General features: G+C 51.2%; 1 protein-coding gene across 1 annotated transcript in view; it reads left to right on the top strand.

Moving 5' to 3' along the window:
- LOC140392665 (tumor necrosis factor receptor superfamily member 1B-like) overlaps positions 1-16,621 on the top strand; it is a 46,582-nt gene that overhangs the window by 21,078 nt on the left and 8,883 nt on the right. Inside the window, exons 3-9 of the mRNA XM_072478161.1 lie at positions 12,637-12,765; positions 13,742-13,891; positions 14,018-14,111; positions 15,328-15,469; positions 15,649-15,748; positions 15,955-16,026; positions 16,542-16,579. Of these exons, the coding sequence (XP_072334262.1) occupies positions 12,637-12,765; positions 13,742-13,891; positions 14,018-14,111; positions 15,328-15,469; positions 15,649-15,748; positions 15,955-16,026; positions 16,542-16,579 (725 nt within the window). The remainder of the gene's footprint in view (positions 1-12,636; positions 12,766-13,741; positions 13,892-14,017; positions 14,112-15,327; positions 15,470-15,648; positions 15,749-15,954; positions 16,027-16,541; positions 16,580-16,621) is intronic.

Here is a 16,621-nt window from a genome sequence, read left to right as displayed (position 1 = left end):
CCACTATCTCTATCACAAAACCTGCCTGGCTCTAAATCTCAATATAGGGCGTGATTCTCCCAAAAGGGAAGAAAGCCCCCCGGGAACGCGTTTAGCCGTGTGTTTCCCGGTGCATGCAGTGTGGCACTCATAAGGGGCCTGGATGGGGAACGCATGGCTGAGGCCGCACATAGTGGGCAGCACGGTAGCACAAGTGGATAGCACTGTGGCTTCACAGCGCCGGGGTCCCAGGTTCGATTCCCCGCTGGGTCACTGTCTGTGCGGAGTCTGCACGTCCTCCCCATGTCTGCGCGGGTTTCCTCCGGGTGTTCCGGTTTCCTCCCACAGTCCAAAGACATGCAGGTTAGGTGGATTGGCCATGCTAAATTGCCCTTAGTGACCAAAAAAGTTTTGGAGGTGTTATTGGGTTACAGGGATAGGATGGAAGTGAGGGCTTAAATGGGTCGGTGCAGACTTGATGGGCCGAATGGCCTCCTTCTGCACTTATGTTCTATGTTCTATTGCCCAGTTTTGTACAGTGGGAGCTCTACTCGCTGAAACTCTATAGTGTAGCCAGAGATCGGGACACCATTTTTAAATAGCGTTCTGATCCGCGGCCCCCAGAATGATCCCCCCCCCCACCCCCACCAGACAGAACGCACTGTGGCCTCCGATCCCCTGGGAGCCCCGCACGAGTGCCGTTCCATCTGGTTCCCGTTTGTGGGGACCAGTTTTTTTTAAATTCAAAAAAATATACTTTATTCATTAAATTTATCATAAGCATTACAGAACATTTCGAATTGTCTTGACTGTACATTTCCATCAGAGTTACACATTGCCTTGACTTTCTTCCATTCAATTTTGATAATATTATACACATATCACTCTTTACATTACAATTCCTTCTTAAATATTTACATTGTCATGTTTGTTTTATACATTGGAGTGTTGGTGACCCAGACCGAGGGGGGTTTACACTGTTACCCGCCCCTCGGTGTACATTTGCTGGAAAGACCTTACACAGTGGTCTTTCCCCCATTGCGCCTTGGCGGCAGCTGCCCCAAGCTTGAGTGCATCCCTCAGCACGTAGTCCTGGACCTTGGAATGTGCCAGTCTGCAACACTCGGTCGAGGACAATTCTTTGCACTGGAAGATCAGCAGGTTTCGGGCAGACCAAAGAGCGTCTTTCACCGAGTTGATGACCTTCCAGCAGCAGTTGATATTTGTCTCGGTGTGTGTCCCTGGAAACAGTCCGTAGAGCACAGAGTCCTGTGTCACAGAGCTGCTCGGGATAAACCTTGACAAATACCACTGCATCTCTCTCCAGACCTTCTTTGCAAAGGCACATTCCACAAGGAGGTATGTGACCGTCTCATTTCCCCCACAGCCACTCTGAGGGCAGCGTGCAATGGCGCAGAGCCTTCGGGTGTGCATGAAGAATCTGACAGGGAGAGCCCTTCTCACCACCAACCAAGCTAGGTCTTGGTGCTTGTTTGAAAGTTCTGGTGATGAGGCGTTCTGCCAGATGACTCTGGCAGTCTGCTCAGGGAACCATCCAATGTCCTCCACGGTCTCCTTTTCCCTGAGGGCCTCGAGGACATTACGTGCTGACCACTGCTTCATTGCCTTGTGGTCAAAGGTGTTTTCCTTCAAAAACGTTTCCACGAAGGACAGGTGGTACGGCACGGTCCAACTACTTGGAGCGTTCCGCGGCAATGAGGCCAGGCCCATCCTTCGTAACACCGGGGACAGGTAGAACCTCAGTATGTAGTGACACTTGGTGTTTGCATACTGGGGGTCCATGCACAGCTTGATGCAGCTGGACACAAAGGTAGCCAACAGGATGAGGGAGGCGTTGGGTACGTTCCGCCCTCCCTTCTCCAGAGGTTTGTACATGGTGTCCCTTCGGACATGGCCCATCTTGGATCTCCAGATAAATTTGAAGATGGCCCGGGTGACTGCTGTGGCGTAGGTTGGGTTATGGGCCAGACCTGCGCCACATACAGTAACACTGAGAGTACCTCACACCTGATGACCAGGGTTTTGCCCGCAATGGAGAGGGAGCGTTGCTCCCACCAGCCCAGTTTCTGTCTTACCTTTGCTATGCGCTCCTCCCAGTTTTTGGTGCACGCCCCAACAGCTCCGAACCATATCCCCAGCATCTTCAGGTAATCTGACCTGACAGTGAAGGGGACAAAGGACCGGTCGGCCCAGTTCCCAAAGAACATGGCCTCGCTCTTGCCACGGTTTACCTTGGCCCCCGAGGCCAGTTCAAACTGGTCGCAGGCGTTCAGGAGCCTGCGTACAGACGCAGGATCCGAGCAGAAGACGGCAACGTCGTCCATGTACAGGGAGGCCTTGACTTGCATGCCTCTACTGCCTGGGATCGTCACTCCTCTTATACCCGGATCCTTCCTGATGGACTCGGCAAAAGGTTCTATGCAGCACACAAAAAGGGCAGGGACCAGTACTGAACGGCGCTCGCCCGAGGTCTCCGAAGAGAAGGGGTTGAATCCCAAAGACTTCGGTATCCCTGGAATCTGCACATTAGAGTGAGACTGACTGAGTCACTCTTAATATATGCAGTTTTGCTAAAAAACGATCGCGCCTATTGTGGGCGGTATTTACATTGCAATGCTTCCCGAGATCGTGTGGGATCTCACGAGGCATGGGTAGATCCGGGGAGCGGGGTCTCCCGGCCTTCATCGGCCAGGCTGTGCCGCGGCAAGCTGCTTTTCCAGCGCAGCGTGGCCGTTGGATCGCACCCCAGTCTTAAAATGACAACTAAAGTGAAATTCTTGAAGAAACCAAAGGCTTCACATCATCTATAACTCTATCCTCCCAATGGCTGTGAATGCTGAGGGTAAATTGGAGCCTTCAGGAGTGAGGTGAATTGATGTTTGTTGAGTTGAGGCATCAAAGGCTATGGGGAAAGTGCAGATAAATGGAGTTATAGTACAGATCAGTCATGGTCTGATTAAATGGCAGTCTAGAGCTGAAGGGGCTGATTCCTATTTTTGCTACCTTATTCCCCCCCCACCCCCCCCCCCCCCCCCCCCCACCCCCCACCTTACTCTCTCTTCCCTCTTTGTCTCTGCTTGCTTCTGTGTATTGCTCTCTCTCACTTTGTCCCTTGTCTATTTCTTCATCTGTCTATCTGTTGTTGTTTGTGTCCAGAGATGGAACAAGCATCCATGTTTGGACAGAACCGTGCTCATTTGCTGTGTGAAGTGTTGCTGCTCTTGGGCAGGTGCCAAGTCGGAGCTAATATGTATACATTCCCCTCACCGCCAGACTCGCCGAGAGAGAGAGCGAGAGAGAGAGACAGTGCTTTGTGGCGTGTTGGGGGCTCTATTCGGGAAAGGATTGGAGAAACTTCTGCCTTTGGTTTTGAGAGAAATGTTTGGTGAAATGCAGGTTATTCTGACTGGTAACATGGGGTATTTGAGGTGTACCTTGACAAGAAGCTTTTACAAGAAGCACGTTTCATTTGAGCCACAGTGTTTGTTGATGTTGAATCTTTGATAGAATAAAATCTGGAAGCCGACAGACTGGGGTTTATGCAATGGGAAGTGGTGGAGATAGGAAGTGTGATAACAGTTGAACATTCAGAAATCAAACGGTGACACTTTCTTGCCCTGACTTGTGTTAAATTATTCAGATCAAGTGAAACAAAAAATACTGTCTCATCTAGCTACCAAGGAAATTAAACCGTTTTGCTGACTTTACTTTTGAGGTCAGGGCATCAGTGAGAGGTTGCAATAAGAAAGTGAAAAGTATCTGGGCAACGAAGGGTTAACACATGCGAATGAAGCCCCAGACTTGGTGACGCCTTGCTCCATGCACAAAACCCGGATACAATGACCCGGTGAGATTAGCTCAAATAAGAGGGATAAGCACAAGGTCAGACAATTCTTCTTTACACGTTGCATTAAAATCCTGTTTAGAGTCACCAGGGAGATGCTTTTACATCAGTGCAGAAAATATTCCCGTCTTATCCACTTATGCCTCATTCACACAATTGTTCCAAAGGGAAAAGGCCGAAGATCAGAACTTGGAAAGAACAAGATTAACAAGAGTTTATAACCGTTTCTACTGAACCAAATCCCCCACACCCCCGCAACACACACACAAACACACAAGTTGTCCCATCATGCAGAGAAGCGTGGAATTAGAAAGGAGTATAAACAATAATTGAGACTGTTCAATCCATCACTGGCTTAGGACCCCACTTTACCCCAAAGCCTGTTTGTTAACTATCCAGCCCTCACCAACTGTTCAACATGTTCACCAGCTTGGATCTAAACTAAACTAATAACACCCAGAGCTCCCCAGGTTGTCACTGAACACCAGGGAGAGTCAGCACCTTCAGGAGAGGAGGGGGAGCTGAACACCAGTGAGAGTCAGCACCTTCAGGAGGGGAGGGGAGCTGAACCCCAGTGAGAGTCAGCACCATCAGGAGTGGAGGGGGAGCTGAACCCCAGTGAGAGTCAGCACATTCAGGAGAGGAGGGGGAGCTGAACCCCAGTGAGAGTCAGCACCTTAAGGAGAGGGGGAGGAGCTGAACCCCAGTGAGAGTCAGCACCTTCAGGGAGAGGAGGGGGAGCTGAACCCCAGTGAGAGTCAGCACTTTCAGGAGAGGAGGGGGAGCTGAACCCCAGTGAGAGTCAGCACCGTAAGGAGAGGAGGAGGAGCTGAACCCCAGTGAGAGACAGCATCTTCAGGAGAGGAGGAGGAGCTGGACCCCAGTGAGAGTCAGCACTTTCAGGATAGGAGGAGGAGCTGAACCCCAGTGAGAGTCAGCACCTTCAGGGAGAGGAGGGGGAGCTGAACCCCAGTGAGAGTCAGCACCTTCAGGAGAGGAGGGGGAGCTGAACCCCAGTTAGTGTCAGCACCTTCAGGAGGGGAGGGGGGGCTGAACCCCAGTGAGAGTCAGCACCTTCAGGAGGGGAGGGGGAGCTGAACCCCAGTGAGAGTCAGCACCTTCAGGAGAGGAGGGGGAGCTGAACCCCAGTGAGAGTCAGCACCTTCAGGAGAGGAGGGGGAGCTGAACCCCAGTGAGAGTCAGCACCTTCAGGAGAGGAGGGGGAGCTGAACCCTAGTCAGAGTCAGCACCTTCAGTAGGGGAGGGGGAGCTGAACCCCAGTGAGAGCCAGCACCTTCAGGAGAGGAGGGGGAGCAGAACCCCAGTGAGAGTCAGCACCTTCAGGAGAGGAGGGGGAGCTGAACCCCAGTGAGAGTCAGCACCTTCAGGGAGAGGAGGGGGAGCTGAACCCCAGTGAGAGTCAGCACCTTCAGGAGAGGAGGGGGAGCTGAACCCCAGTGAGAGTCAGCACCTTCAGGGAGAGGAGGGGGAGCTGAACCCCAGTGAGAGTCAGCACCTTCAGGAGGGGTGAGGGAGCTGAACCCCAGTGAGAGTCAGCACCGCCCGGAGAGGAGAGGAACTGAACCCCAGTGAGAGTCAGCACCTTCAGGAGAGGAGGGGGAGCTGAACCCCAGTGAGAGTCAGCACCTTCAGGAGACGACGGGGAGCTGAACCCCAGTGAGAGTCAGCACCTTCAGGAGGGGTGAGGGAGCTGAACCCCAGTGAGAGTCAGCACCTTCAGGAGAGGAGGGGGTGCTGAACCCCAGTGAGAGTCAGCACCTTCAGGGGAGGGGGGGGGGAGCTGAACCCCAGTGAGTGTCAGCACCTTCAGGAGAGGAGGGGGAGCTGAACCCCAGTGAGAGGCAGCACCTTCAGGGAGAGGAGGGGGAGCTGTACCGCAGTGAGAGTCAGCACCTTCAGGTGAGGAGGGGGAGCTGAACCCCAGTGAGAGGCAGCACCTTCAGGGAGAGGAGGGGGAGCTGTACCCCAGTGAGAGTCAGCACCTTCAGGTGAGGAGGGGGAGCTGAACCCCAGTGAGAGTCAGCACCTTCAGGAGGGGAGTGGGAGCTGAACCCCAGTGAGAGTCAGCACCTTCAGGGAGAGGAGGGGGAGCTGAACCCCAATGAGAGTCAGCACCTTTAGGAGAGGAGGGGGAGCTGAACCCCAGTGAGAGTCAGCACCTTCAGGAGGGGAGTGGGAGCTGAACCCCAGTGAGAGTCAGCACCTTCAGGAGAGGAGGGGGAGCTGAACCCCAGTGTGAGTCAGCACCTTCAGGGAGAGGAGGGGGAGCTGAACCCCAGTGAGAGTCAGCACCTTCAGGAGAGGAGGGGGAGCTGAACACCAGTGAGAGTCAGCACCTTCAGGAGAGGGGAGGGAGAGCTGAACCCCAGTGAGAGTCAGCACCTTCAGGGAGAGGAGGGGGAGCTGAACCCCAGTGAGAGTCAGCACCTTCAGGAGAGGAGGAGGAGCTGGACCCCAGTGAGAGTTAGCACCTTCAGGAGTGGAGGGGGAGCTGAACCCCAGTGAGAGTCAGCACCTTCAGGAGAGGAGGAGGAGCTGGACCCCAGTGAGAGTCAGCACCTTCAGGAGAGGAGGAGGAGCTGGACCTCAGTGAGAGTCAGCACCTTCAGGAGTGGAGGGGGAGCTGAACCCCAGTGAGAGTCAGCACCTTCAGGAGAGGAGGAGGAGCTGGACCCCAGTGAGAGTCAGCACCTTCAGGAGAGGAGGGGGAGCTGAACCCCAGTGAGAGTCAGCACCTTCAGGAGGGGAGGGTGAGCTGAACCCCAGTGAGAGTCAGCACCTTCAGGAGAGGAGGGGGAGCTGAACCCCAGTGAGAGTCAGCACCTTCAGAATAGGAGGGGGAGCTGAACCCCAGTGAGAGTCAGCACCTTCAGGAGGGGAGGGGGAGCTGAACCCCAGTGAGAGTCAGCACCTTCAGGGAGAGGAGGGGGAGCTGAACCCCAATGAGAGTCAGCACCTTTAGGAGAGGAGGGGGAGCTGAACCCCAGTGAGAGTCAGCACCTTCAGGAGAGGAGGGGGAGCTGAACCCCAGTGAGAGTCAGCACCTTTAGGAGAGGATGGGGAGCTGAACCCCAGTGAGAGTCAGCACCTTCAGGGAGAGGAGGGGGAGCTGAACCCTAGTGAGAGTCAGCACCTTTAGGGAGAGGAGGGGGAGCTGAACCCCAGTGAGAGTCAGCACCTTCAGGGAGAGGAGGGGGAGCTGAACCCCAGTGAGAGTCAGCACCTTCAGGGAGAGGTGGAGGAGCTCAACCCCAGTGAGAGTCAGCACCTTCAGGAGGGGAGGGGGAGCTGAACATCAGTGAGAGTCAGCACCTTCAGGTGAGGAGGGGGAGCTGAACCCCAGTGAGAGTCAGCACCTTCAGGGAGAGGAGGGGAGCTGAACCCCAGTGAGAGTCAGCACCTTCAGGGAGAGGAGGGAGAGCTGAACCCCAGTGAGAGTCAGCACCTTCAGGTGAGGAGGGGGAGCTGAACCCCAGTGAGAGTCAGCACCTTCAGGAGAGGAGGGGGAGCTGAACCCCAGTCAGAGTCAGCATCTTCAGGCGAGGAGGGGGAGCTGAACCCCAATGAGAGTCAGCACCTCCAGGAGAGGAGGGGGAGCTGAAACGCAATGAGAGTCAGCACCTTCAGGAGAGGAGGGGGAGCTGAACCCCAGTGAGAGTCAGCACCTTCAGGCGAGGAGGGGGAGCTGAACCCCAGTGAGAGTCAGTACCTTCAGGCGAGGAGGGGGAGCTGAACCCCAGTGAGAGTTAGCACCTTCAGGAGAGGAGGGGGAGCTGGACCCCAGTGAGAGTCAGCACCTTCAGGAGAGGAGGGGGAGCTGAACCCCAGTGAGAGTCAGCACCTTCAGGAGAGGAGGGGGAGCTGAACCCCAGTGAGAGTCAGCACCTTCAGGGAGAGGAGGAGAGGATGGCCTTAACCCATGGAGTACAAACCAGACCAGGGCACAGAATGTTTCAGGCAGTTGAAAGTTGTGTGACCTGGGCTCAATCCAGGATCACTTTGGGAGTGAGTGCATTCTCTGGTTGAGACGAGTTTAAAGGTCCACCTGATTGAGTTGATGTTGCAGAACAGAAAGGATAAAAATGCAAAAGCAGAGATGATGCAGTTGAAGTGACGACAATGCGGAATAGGGATTGGGCCCTCGTCAGGGTGCGGGATAGAGTTGCGGTCCTCAGCAGGGTTCTGGATGGATATAGGGCCGAGAGCCTGATGTGGGGCAAAATTGGTTCTCGGAGCAGGTCATGGGGCAAGGTGGGGATGAGGTCCAGGGTAGGAGACATGGTGGGAGTGAGGCCCAGGCAGGAGGCAGGATGTGAGTGAGGCTCCATGCAGGATGCAGGGTAAGGAAGAGTCTTAGGGCAGGATGCAGGGCGGGGGAAAGAGGCCCTGGTCAGGCTGCAGTGTTGGGACGGGTGTGGAAGTGAAGTTGTGTTCCGTACGGTCCACATGTGTCCTGGGGCAGGGTAGCAGGGTAACTGGGGACCTGGAGCATGTTGAGGCGGGTTGGATCCTGTGCCCTGATGGTTTTGGTGAGCCAGGGTCGCAGGGGGTGGTGGGGATCACCGGATCGGAGGAAGGGAGATGATGCAGGAGGCCGAGAGAGGGACCTAGGGTACAATGAGTCACTTCAAACGAGAGTTGAAAATAATTTCATCTGGAACCCAGCCAGTAACCGATCATTGTCTGTCGGCGACTGTTGTACTGATTTCACTGTGTGAGGTAAGTGTCGATTTCCCCTTGTCACGTTTTCCATTGCTGCCCCTCTCCCCACCCCCACATATCCTGGCCAATTGCACCCACGGTTCACCACTTCATACCGTTGGCAACTAATTTACTTGTTTTAATTCAGTCAAATATCTGTGTATTTTGAACCTGAGGCCTGTGCTGACACATATTGGGGACAGGGTATAAGGGAGGGAGTATGCAGTCCATTTTTCTAATAGAGAAAAACATACGCATGAGATTTGCGGTAATAATAAGGATGAGCTGGATTCGGGCTTGCTGTTAGTACTGTGTAAACAGACTGACAAGGATTGCTGCCATCTGCACAGGCATAGTTAAACACCAAAAAATCTGTCACTGCTTCCTGCTCCACTACAGACTGCTGCATTTTTTACGATGGAATCAATTACAAATCACTTATTTGTGGTGAATTCGTAATAATTTACATGCTATTCTCACGGTAAGGACCAATGAGAAATAGAAGCTTTGTACTGTTTGGACTAAATCTGGACTATTTAAAAAAAAATTATTGACATTTTTCAATTTTTAAAATACAAAATTGAAAAGATATATGAATTTACATACATCAACCATAAAAAACAGAAAAATACACCTAAATCCCCCCCCCCCCCCACTCCATAACAACTAATGGTGACCAAGTCCTTGAAATAAGCAATATACGGCTGCCATCTGCGATAGAACCCTTCGATTCCCCTCACAGTGTACCAAGCTTTAATGTTCCAAGTGACTAGTCTGATTGGGGGGGTATCTCAATCTGCTCACTCTCAACTCCGCCATTTCCAATGCGAGGAATTGTCCCATCCTTACTCCAAATTCTGCAGCCCAGGACCCACACAAGATGGCTGCCAACCCCACCCATAAGGTGAGACAAAGAAAAACCCTGGTCACCGTCAGCACTCTACCTCCCCCCCCCCCACCCCCCCAACTGAAGAAACCTGCAGACTACCTACCAAAAACAATACTCCCTCTTGGCCAACCCCCCCCCCCCCCCCCCCCCCCCCCCCCCACCAAAACAAACTTGCTAGGCTCATCAAAACTCCTTTATAAAGTCCAACAGGCCGCAGCCCTTATCCCCACCTCACTCCCATTCACTAGCTAAGACCTAACTGCTAGTGAGGTAGCCCCCATCAGGGGCCACACCTGACAGACAATGAAAAAAAGAGAAGCTCCCCTCCTCTGCTGCAAAGGAATAACTAAAACCTAAATCCTTCAATTCTCAACATCCCACCATGGTCCATGTATTATCCATATTGCTGCCTTTACCATTACACCCGACTACATTGCCCCTCCCCCATTCCTCCCCAAACAACATATACACTGGACACTCTCCAGTACGACCCCAAATAGCTGGACATATTTACAGAATACTGAAACATCTCCACGCAAACCATTCCCATCCGCACCCGTTAAAATCCCATTGAAACCCTTTCAATTACGCCCAAGTCCTTGTTCCTTACAAAAGCCTCCGCCTCCTCCGATGTCTCAAAAATAATCTTTTGAGTTCTACATAACCCTCAATCTCACCGGGTTTCTCTCCTCCAACAGCAACATCTTGGCTTCCAATGGGGCAATTTGGTCGCTATGCTGCAACAAGATCCCCTCCACACCCTTTAGCACCTCTCCATGTTCTTTCAGGACCTCCAATGTTTTTCTGAACTGTTCCCGTCTTGGGCCAAGTGCCTCCTCGATAGACTTTTTGAGGTTCTCCATCATCTCCCTTCCTTGCCTTCCAAGGTGTTTCTCGGATTATTTTTCGAATTTGTGTGCCATTACCCCAGTCAGCGTTTCCACTGTGAAGAGGGCGGCCCACCCGCACTCTGCCCCCCCCCCCCCACTCCCAATGAACTTTGCACTCTCTCTGCCACTCGTACCCTTCTTTCCAGGAGCCCTTTTTGTGCCTTTCGGCAAGCTTACGTCGACCAGTGCCTTGTACAATTAGATGGGTCGGGAACCAGGCGAAAAACAAAAAAAAACCAGGGGCCCTGTGTGTGACCTTCTCCTATCTGCCGCCACCGGAAGCCCCCAATGCAGGTTTTAACTGTGTACTGAGCTATTAGCACTGAACACTCTCTCTGGCTCTGAAAAAAATAATTTTACAAGTGCAGAACATTTAAAAATTGCAATTTAAAAATAAATGGTTTACCGAGTTTTTGACATTTCTCCCCCCAGCCCAAGTCTACGTTCCATACTTTACTCCTGTATAATGACCCGAATATGATTTATATTTCCTGCATTTATCTTCCTGCTTTGCTGTTTGTGAGCATTCCCTAATCTGAATGGCTGATCAGCACCCGGTTTAATGCTGGATGCCACAGACCCCCTTTATAGTGCGCTTTAGAATGCCCCAGATTTAGTGATGTTGATAAAAAGGAAGACTCTTACTGGCCAGTTTTGTTGAGGTCAGTGGCAAGTGCCATTCTTATGCGCTTAACCACACAATTTGGGCCATCCTCGTGGTATTTTGTAATAACAATGCATTGCCACAGCATGTGGGCCAGACATAAACCCTCTGTACAACCTGCCCACTGTTATTTGTAGGACATTGGGCAGGTAAAGGGTTGTGCCAGATCATTGAGCTTGTGAGGTTCACCAGCATCAGTGATGGGGTTGATCCCATGAGAATATCTAGAAGTGCAATTGTAATAGTCAAAATGTGATTTGTGATTTGAATGATTGTAGTTGAGATGTAAGCATTTGTATTTCTGGGAATAATTATCAGATTGTCACAGTGCCACACCCAGCATTTAGATAAGAACCTTTTTACCCCCTTTTTCAAGATCTCAAATCTGTTCTGAAATTTGGGAAGTTTTGGTTCCCAACTTAGCAGGCTGCGAGTATTCTGAAATCCTGTGTGCATGACTCTGGGCTTCAGGGTGTAACCTCCCCGACCTGAGCTCAGGCTTCAGAGTGGACCGCGCTCCGACACCCCGGACTGTGGCTGTACCCAGAGCGCAGGGCCCACCCCCAGTGCCCCATATCTCAAACTTCAATTGAAAGCCGCGGTGACGCTTTTCAAAGAAATTGCCGAGCAGGTTTTTTTTTCTCGTTCACTTCCTGTAAGCGAGCTGCAGTTTGTGGTGAAGCTTTCGAAGTGTGATGAGTAACCAGCGCCTCGTGACTGTGCAAGGGTGAGAAAACTGTCGCAAACCTGGGGCATGAAAAAACTCGCAGCTTCAAGTTCCTTAACCATTGCTGCTCTCCCCCCCCCCCCTACATTTATCTTTGCTCTGCCAATTTCTATTACTTTTGTTAAAAGCAGGCTTGTGCCCTGGTATTGAAACTGTTCATAAACAAATATTGAATCCCTGAAGTGGATGCTGTTCAAATGCATGTATGGACTAAATACAGATTAAAATGCCCTCTGCAATAATCCATCAAGCGGTCCCAGAATTTCAGCTATGCAGCGAGGATCTGAGATATCTGGTCCATGCATAGGTGTGGGTTAACCACATCAATCAATACTTTGCCTCTCTGTCGCCTCCCCCACCCTTTTGCTGTCCCAACTAGCTTCCTCACCCCCCGCCCCTTGCAGGACCTGACCCTTGGAGTCTTAGGGAACTGTTTGGTTAGCACAAAATAAATGTTTCCAAGCAAAGAGATGATTCAAAGATGGCCAGGAAATGATGATTGAGGAACTGGAGCCAGAGACGGTTCAGTGCTCGGGCAAGGCTGAATTAAACCAGAAATTCTGCAGCTGTGTTTATTTCCAAAGGGCCTGAATCAGCCGCATCATTAACCCTTTGAGGAATTGAAAAAGGGTGAGACGGCGGGTAGGTGGTGAGGTTGGGTGGGGGGACGGGAGGTGGTGGAGTTGGATCGGGGGGTGCTGGGGTGGGTTGGTCTCTAGCTCTGATTTTGCAGAGATTTTGAGGTGAAAGGTCAGGGTCCATAATTCAGGCTACTGCTGAGGATGGGGTGAAAGGTCACTTACCGTGGTGCTTACCCTCTGCCTGAATGATGAGGTTGAGAAGCTCCTGATAACAGACCCCATGTTTTGCCCACGGCTAATGAGTTTTATTTTATTTCAGGTATGAGGGCATTACAGGCTTGTACAGCGATGGCAGACACAGTGTGTGGATCCTGTGGGCCGAACCAATACACCGAGCACTGGAACACGCTGAAGAAATGCATGGCATGTGTAGCCCACTGCGACAAAGGTACGTCATAAGAATCTGCTCCCTCTGTGAGGGACAGCAATGGGCCTTCCATTGGCCTCCGTGCCCTGGGCTGTAGGGGTAAATCAGCTGGGGAGTGAGCAGGTGAACTTGGGCTTGAGTTTGGATCGGGCTTGGTGATGCCCACACATTGAACTTCTTGCTGCTGCCATTGCCTGATTTTCCTGTGAAAAATGTTCACTTGCAAGAGTCATCAAGATTTTACAGCGCAGCAAAAGGCCCGTCGGCCCATCATGTCTGTATCCTGGAGCTGCACTCAACCGCAGCAAGCATCTTTCGTGGGGTGGGGGGGGGGGGGGAACTGGGATATTAAAATAACACTCCCTGCCCCTGCTGCTATCCCCATCCTTCACTCTCAGGATATTGCCACCATTGGCAGCATTCCCACGAACAAGGCTGTGCGGGGGGGGTCATCAGAATGTAGTTTGTCCATTGACCTTATCCTGATAACATGGAGTCTTTGAGAGGGGGGGCTGGAGCAGGGGGAAGGGGTCAGTGAGAGGCAGCAGAGACTGTGCTTACACCTTGCGAGAGCAATCGAAACGGGTATCCCAGGAAATGCAGCAAGAATGGGGAGGATTTGTCTGACTGGGATCAGAGCGTCACTGGCGGAAGGTGTCACACAATGGAGCTGGGATAGGCAGAACAGAACTTCACTCAGCCATAAACCCCATGCCGTAAATCACTGTCTTCTGAACCCCCAACTCCATCAAACTCTGACGCCATAAACCAATGACCCCTGAATGCCCCCACCCTTATCAACCTGTGAAGCCACTCCTGGCTTTGAGGTGATGCTGCAGACCATAACTGAGCTCCTGTACCGTTACCATGGAGGTAGGATAGCCAATGGTCCGAAGCTGGGTCTCACATGAGCTGGCCCATGGCTGATATGACTCTCAGCTCGGCCTGGGCACACACTGATCCCCAGCTCCACTTCTTAATTCTCTCCTTTTTACAGACCAGGAAATGGTTCAGGACTGCACCTCATCCTCCAAGAGGATTTGCCAATGCCGTGAGGGCCAGCACTGCATCGATTCTACAAAGGATACTTGTAACCGGTGCCGGAGAAACACTGAATGCCAGATAGGTCTGGGTGTCATTAAACAAGGTGAGATGGTGTCCAATCTGCCTGATGATTATTACTGGTGTTTTGCCTGGGATTGTAGGGGAACAGCTGGGATTTGCCAGGATGGAATGTTGCCAGAAATATAACTCCTGTGTTTGTGAATCACAGGAACGAAACAAAATGATGTAAAATGTGCACCGTGTCCTGCCGGAACGTTCTCCAATAGTGTCTCTTCTACTGAGCTCTGCCGCCCACACACTGAGTAAGTGTCTCCTCGTGTTAAGAAAACGACTATAATAATATGAAAAACTACAAAATCCTGGGGATGGTATGCCCCTAATCCCAGGGACCGAGTGACAGCATCAAACACTCCCAGGATAGGTACAGCACGGGGTTAGATACAGAGTAAAACTCCCTCTCCACTCTCCCCATAAACACTCCCAGGACAGATACAGCACGGAGTTAGATACAGAGTAAAACTCTCTCTACTCTGTCCCCATAAACACTCCCAGGACAGATACATCACGGGGTTAGATACAGAGTAAAGCTCCCTCTGCACTGTCCCCATCAAACACTCCCAGGACAGGTACAGCACGGGGTTAGATACAGAGTAAAGCTCCCTCTGCACTGTCCCAATAAACAATCCCAGGACAGGTACAGCACGGGATTAGATACAGAGTAAAGCTCCCTCTACACTGTCCCCATCAAACACTCCCAGGACAGGTACAGCACGGGGTTAGATACAGAGTAAAGCTCCCTCTATGTTGTCCCCATCAAACACTCCCAGGACAGGTACAGCACGGGGTTAGATACAGAGTAAAGCTCCTGTACACTGTTCCATCAAACACTCCCAAAACAGGTACAGCACGGGGTTAGATGCAGAGTAAAGCTCCCTGTACACTGTCCCCATAAACAATCTCAGGACAGGTACAGCACAGGGTTAGATGCAGAGTAAAGCTCCCTGTACACTGTTCCATCAAACACTCCCAAAACAGGTACAGCACGGTGTTAGATATCGTAGAAAAATGCGCTAATTGTTAGTGCCTTGTGGCTGCTCAGTGTGAGGTACCACATTGGTGCCTATTTTGTCTCCTGGAGTGGGCCCTCCTAGAATTGGGCTGAGAATGTGGCCCTTGTAGCCTAAGGATTGAGCCCCTTGACTCCAACAACTTGGTTTCTACCCGTTGCACAATCTGCTTTTGTCTTTATTGGGCTGTTTGGGTACTGTGGATCTGGGAGTAGCTTCTGCATGTGGAGCTGTGCTGAGAAAAATGATCTCCCCGAGCAGCCTGACTCTTGACCACAGCTGCCCTCTCTGTCAATGTGTGATGGGTTAGTGGATCTGCGGAGTGCAATATCACAATTCCATTGAAAATGTCAGTCAGGGATTCTGTTGACTTGACACCTGCTGGTGCCAGTCACTGGCTGAGGCTGCACTTGAGAGAGTTGTGATGTTTAATCCGGTGGTTTATTTGCAGTTGCGCAAAACTGTGGAGGAAGACTTCACAAAACGGGACCAGCACCACAAATGCAATTTGCAGCAATGAATTATTACCACCACCCGCTGTGACGAGAGATACATCATCAACACCTAGACCCAGCTCTTCTGCTCTAACAAAGGTACCAGGCCCCATATACTCCTCATTTATTGACATAATTGACGGCATGTATTGTGGAATGATTCCTTAAAGTGAATCAGTATCAAATATACCCTCAGCCTGGCTCCTGGGGGTGTGTGCGTGTTTGTGTGTGTGTGCGCGTCAATAGTTGATCACGCCTTTGTTTACATCCCTGCCCAGGAAGAACGTGACATCACTCCCATCAATGAGATATCAGTTAGTCCGGCACCCACCTGGAAACCGATCAGTGAAGGCTTTCAAACTGTCCGTTGGGTAATATGTAAGTGTCCGAACACTTTTTTTTTCTTGAAGCTGTGCAATTCCGTCTTCCACCTTGGGGGCGCTACTAACCTGAAGTTTCCACTCTCTGCTTGAGGCTCCAGGCCACAATGGTCACTTTGCATCCTGTTAAGGACCACGACCCAGCTGATCACCATCCCCCACTTCCTCGCTGCAAAAAGTTAATTTTCTTCTGTTTTTTTACAGTGATCTGTGTTTTTCTTTTCGTCATTTTGATCACTGTGACAGTTGTGATTATGGTCTGTCGCAAAACAAGAGGTGAGATTGGATGCCAGATTTTAATTCATTCTCAGTTGTCTGTTATTCTGTATATAATCCAACCAAATACCCTTGATTAAATTCCAGCCTGTAACTGACTAGCTGGTGTCTGTTATTCCATGTCTCAAGTACCCAAACTTCTCAAGTAAATTACATTCTAGCCTGTAACTCACATTGTTTAATCTAAACTTGAATCACTGTAGCTTTTCGACCCCTGGTGGCAATCTTTGTGCATGTATTTCTGAGCCTGGTGCTAACAATGAGTGACGGTCAGCTCCCTGCATTCTCCCCGCGGTGTGTGGTTATTTTCCTGGTCATTTGCAGTCGATTCAGGGGCTGCAGTTGCATGATGAGCAGCATCAGCCTGGGAATGGGGAATAACAAGTCTGTATTCACCCAGCCTTCCCCTCTCAATGGACTGATCTGATCCCATCTCAAGAATCCACCTGTACACTGTTGTCCTGATTAAATCCCAGCATTGCTTTAATTCATTATTCTTTCTGTTTTGCTGCTAGGGAGGAAGCCTGACCTCTGGGATCAGAATGCCAATGTGGTAAGGATTAAAATTCCACTTGATTCCACTTTGTGTGGCTCG

The sequence above is a fragment of the Scyliorhinus torazame genome, chromosome 16 (genome assembly GCF_047496885.1).
Source record: "Scyliorhinus torazame isolate Kashiwa2021f chromosome 16, sScyTor2.1, whole genome shotgun sequence".
NCBI classification, from domain to species: Eukaryota; Metazoa; Chordata; class Chondrichthyes; order Carcharhiniformes; family Scyliorhinidae; genus Scyliorhinus; species Scyliorhinus torazame.
This window is presented reverse-complemented; position numbering and strand designations above follow the sequence as displayed.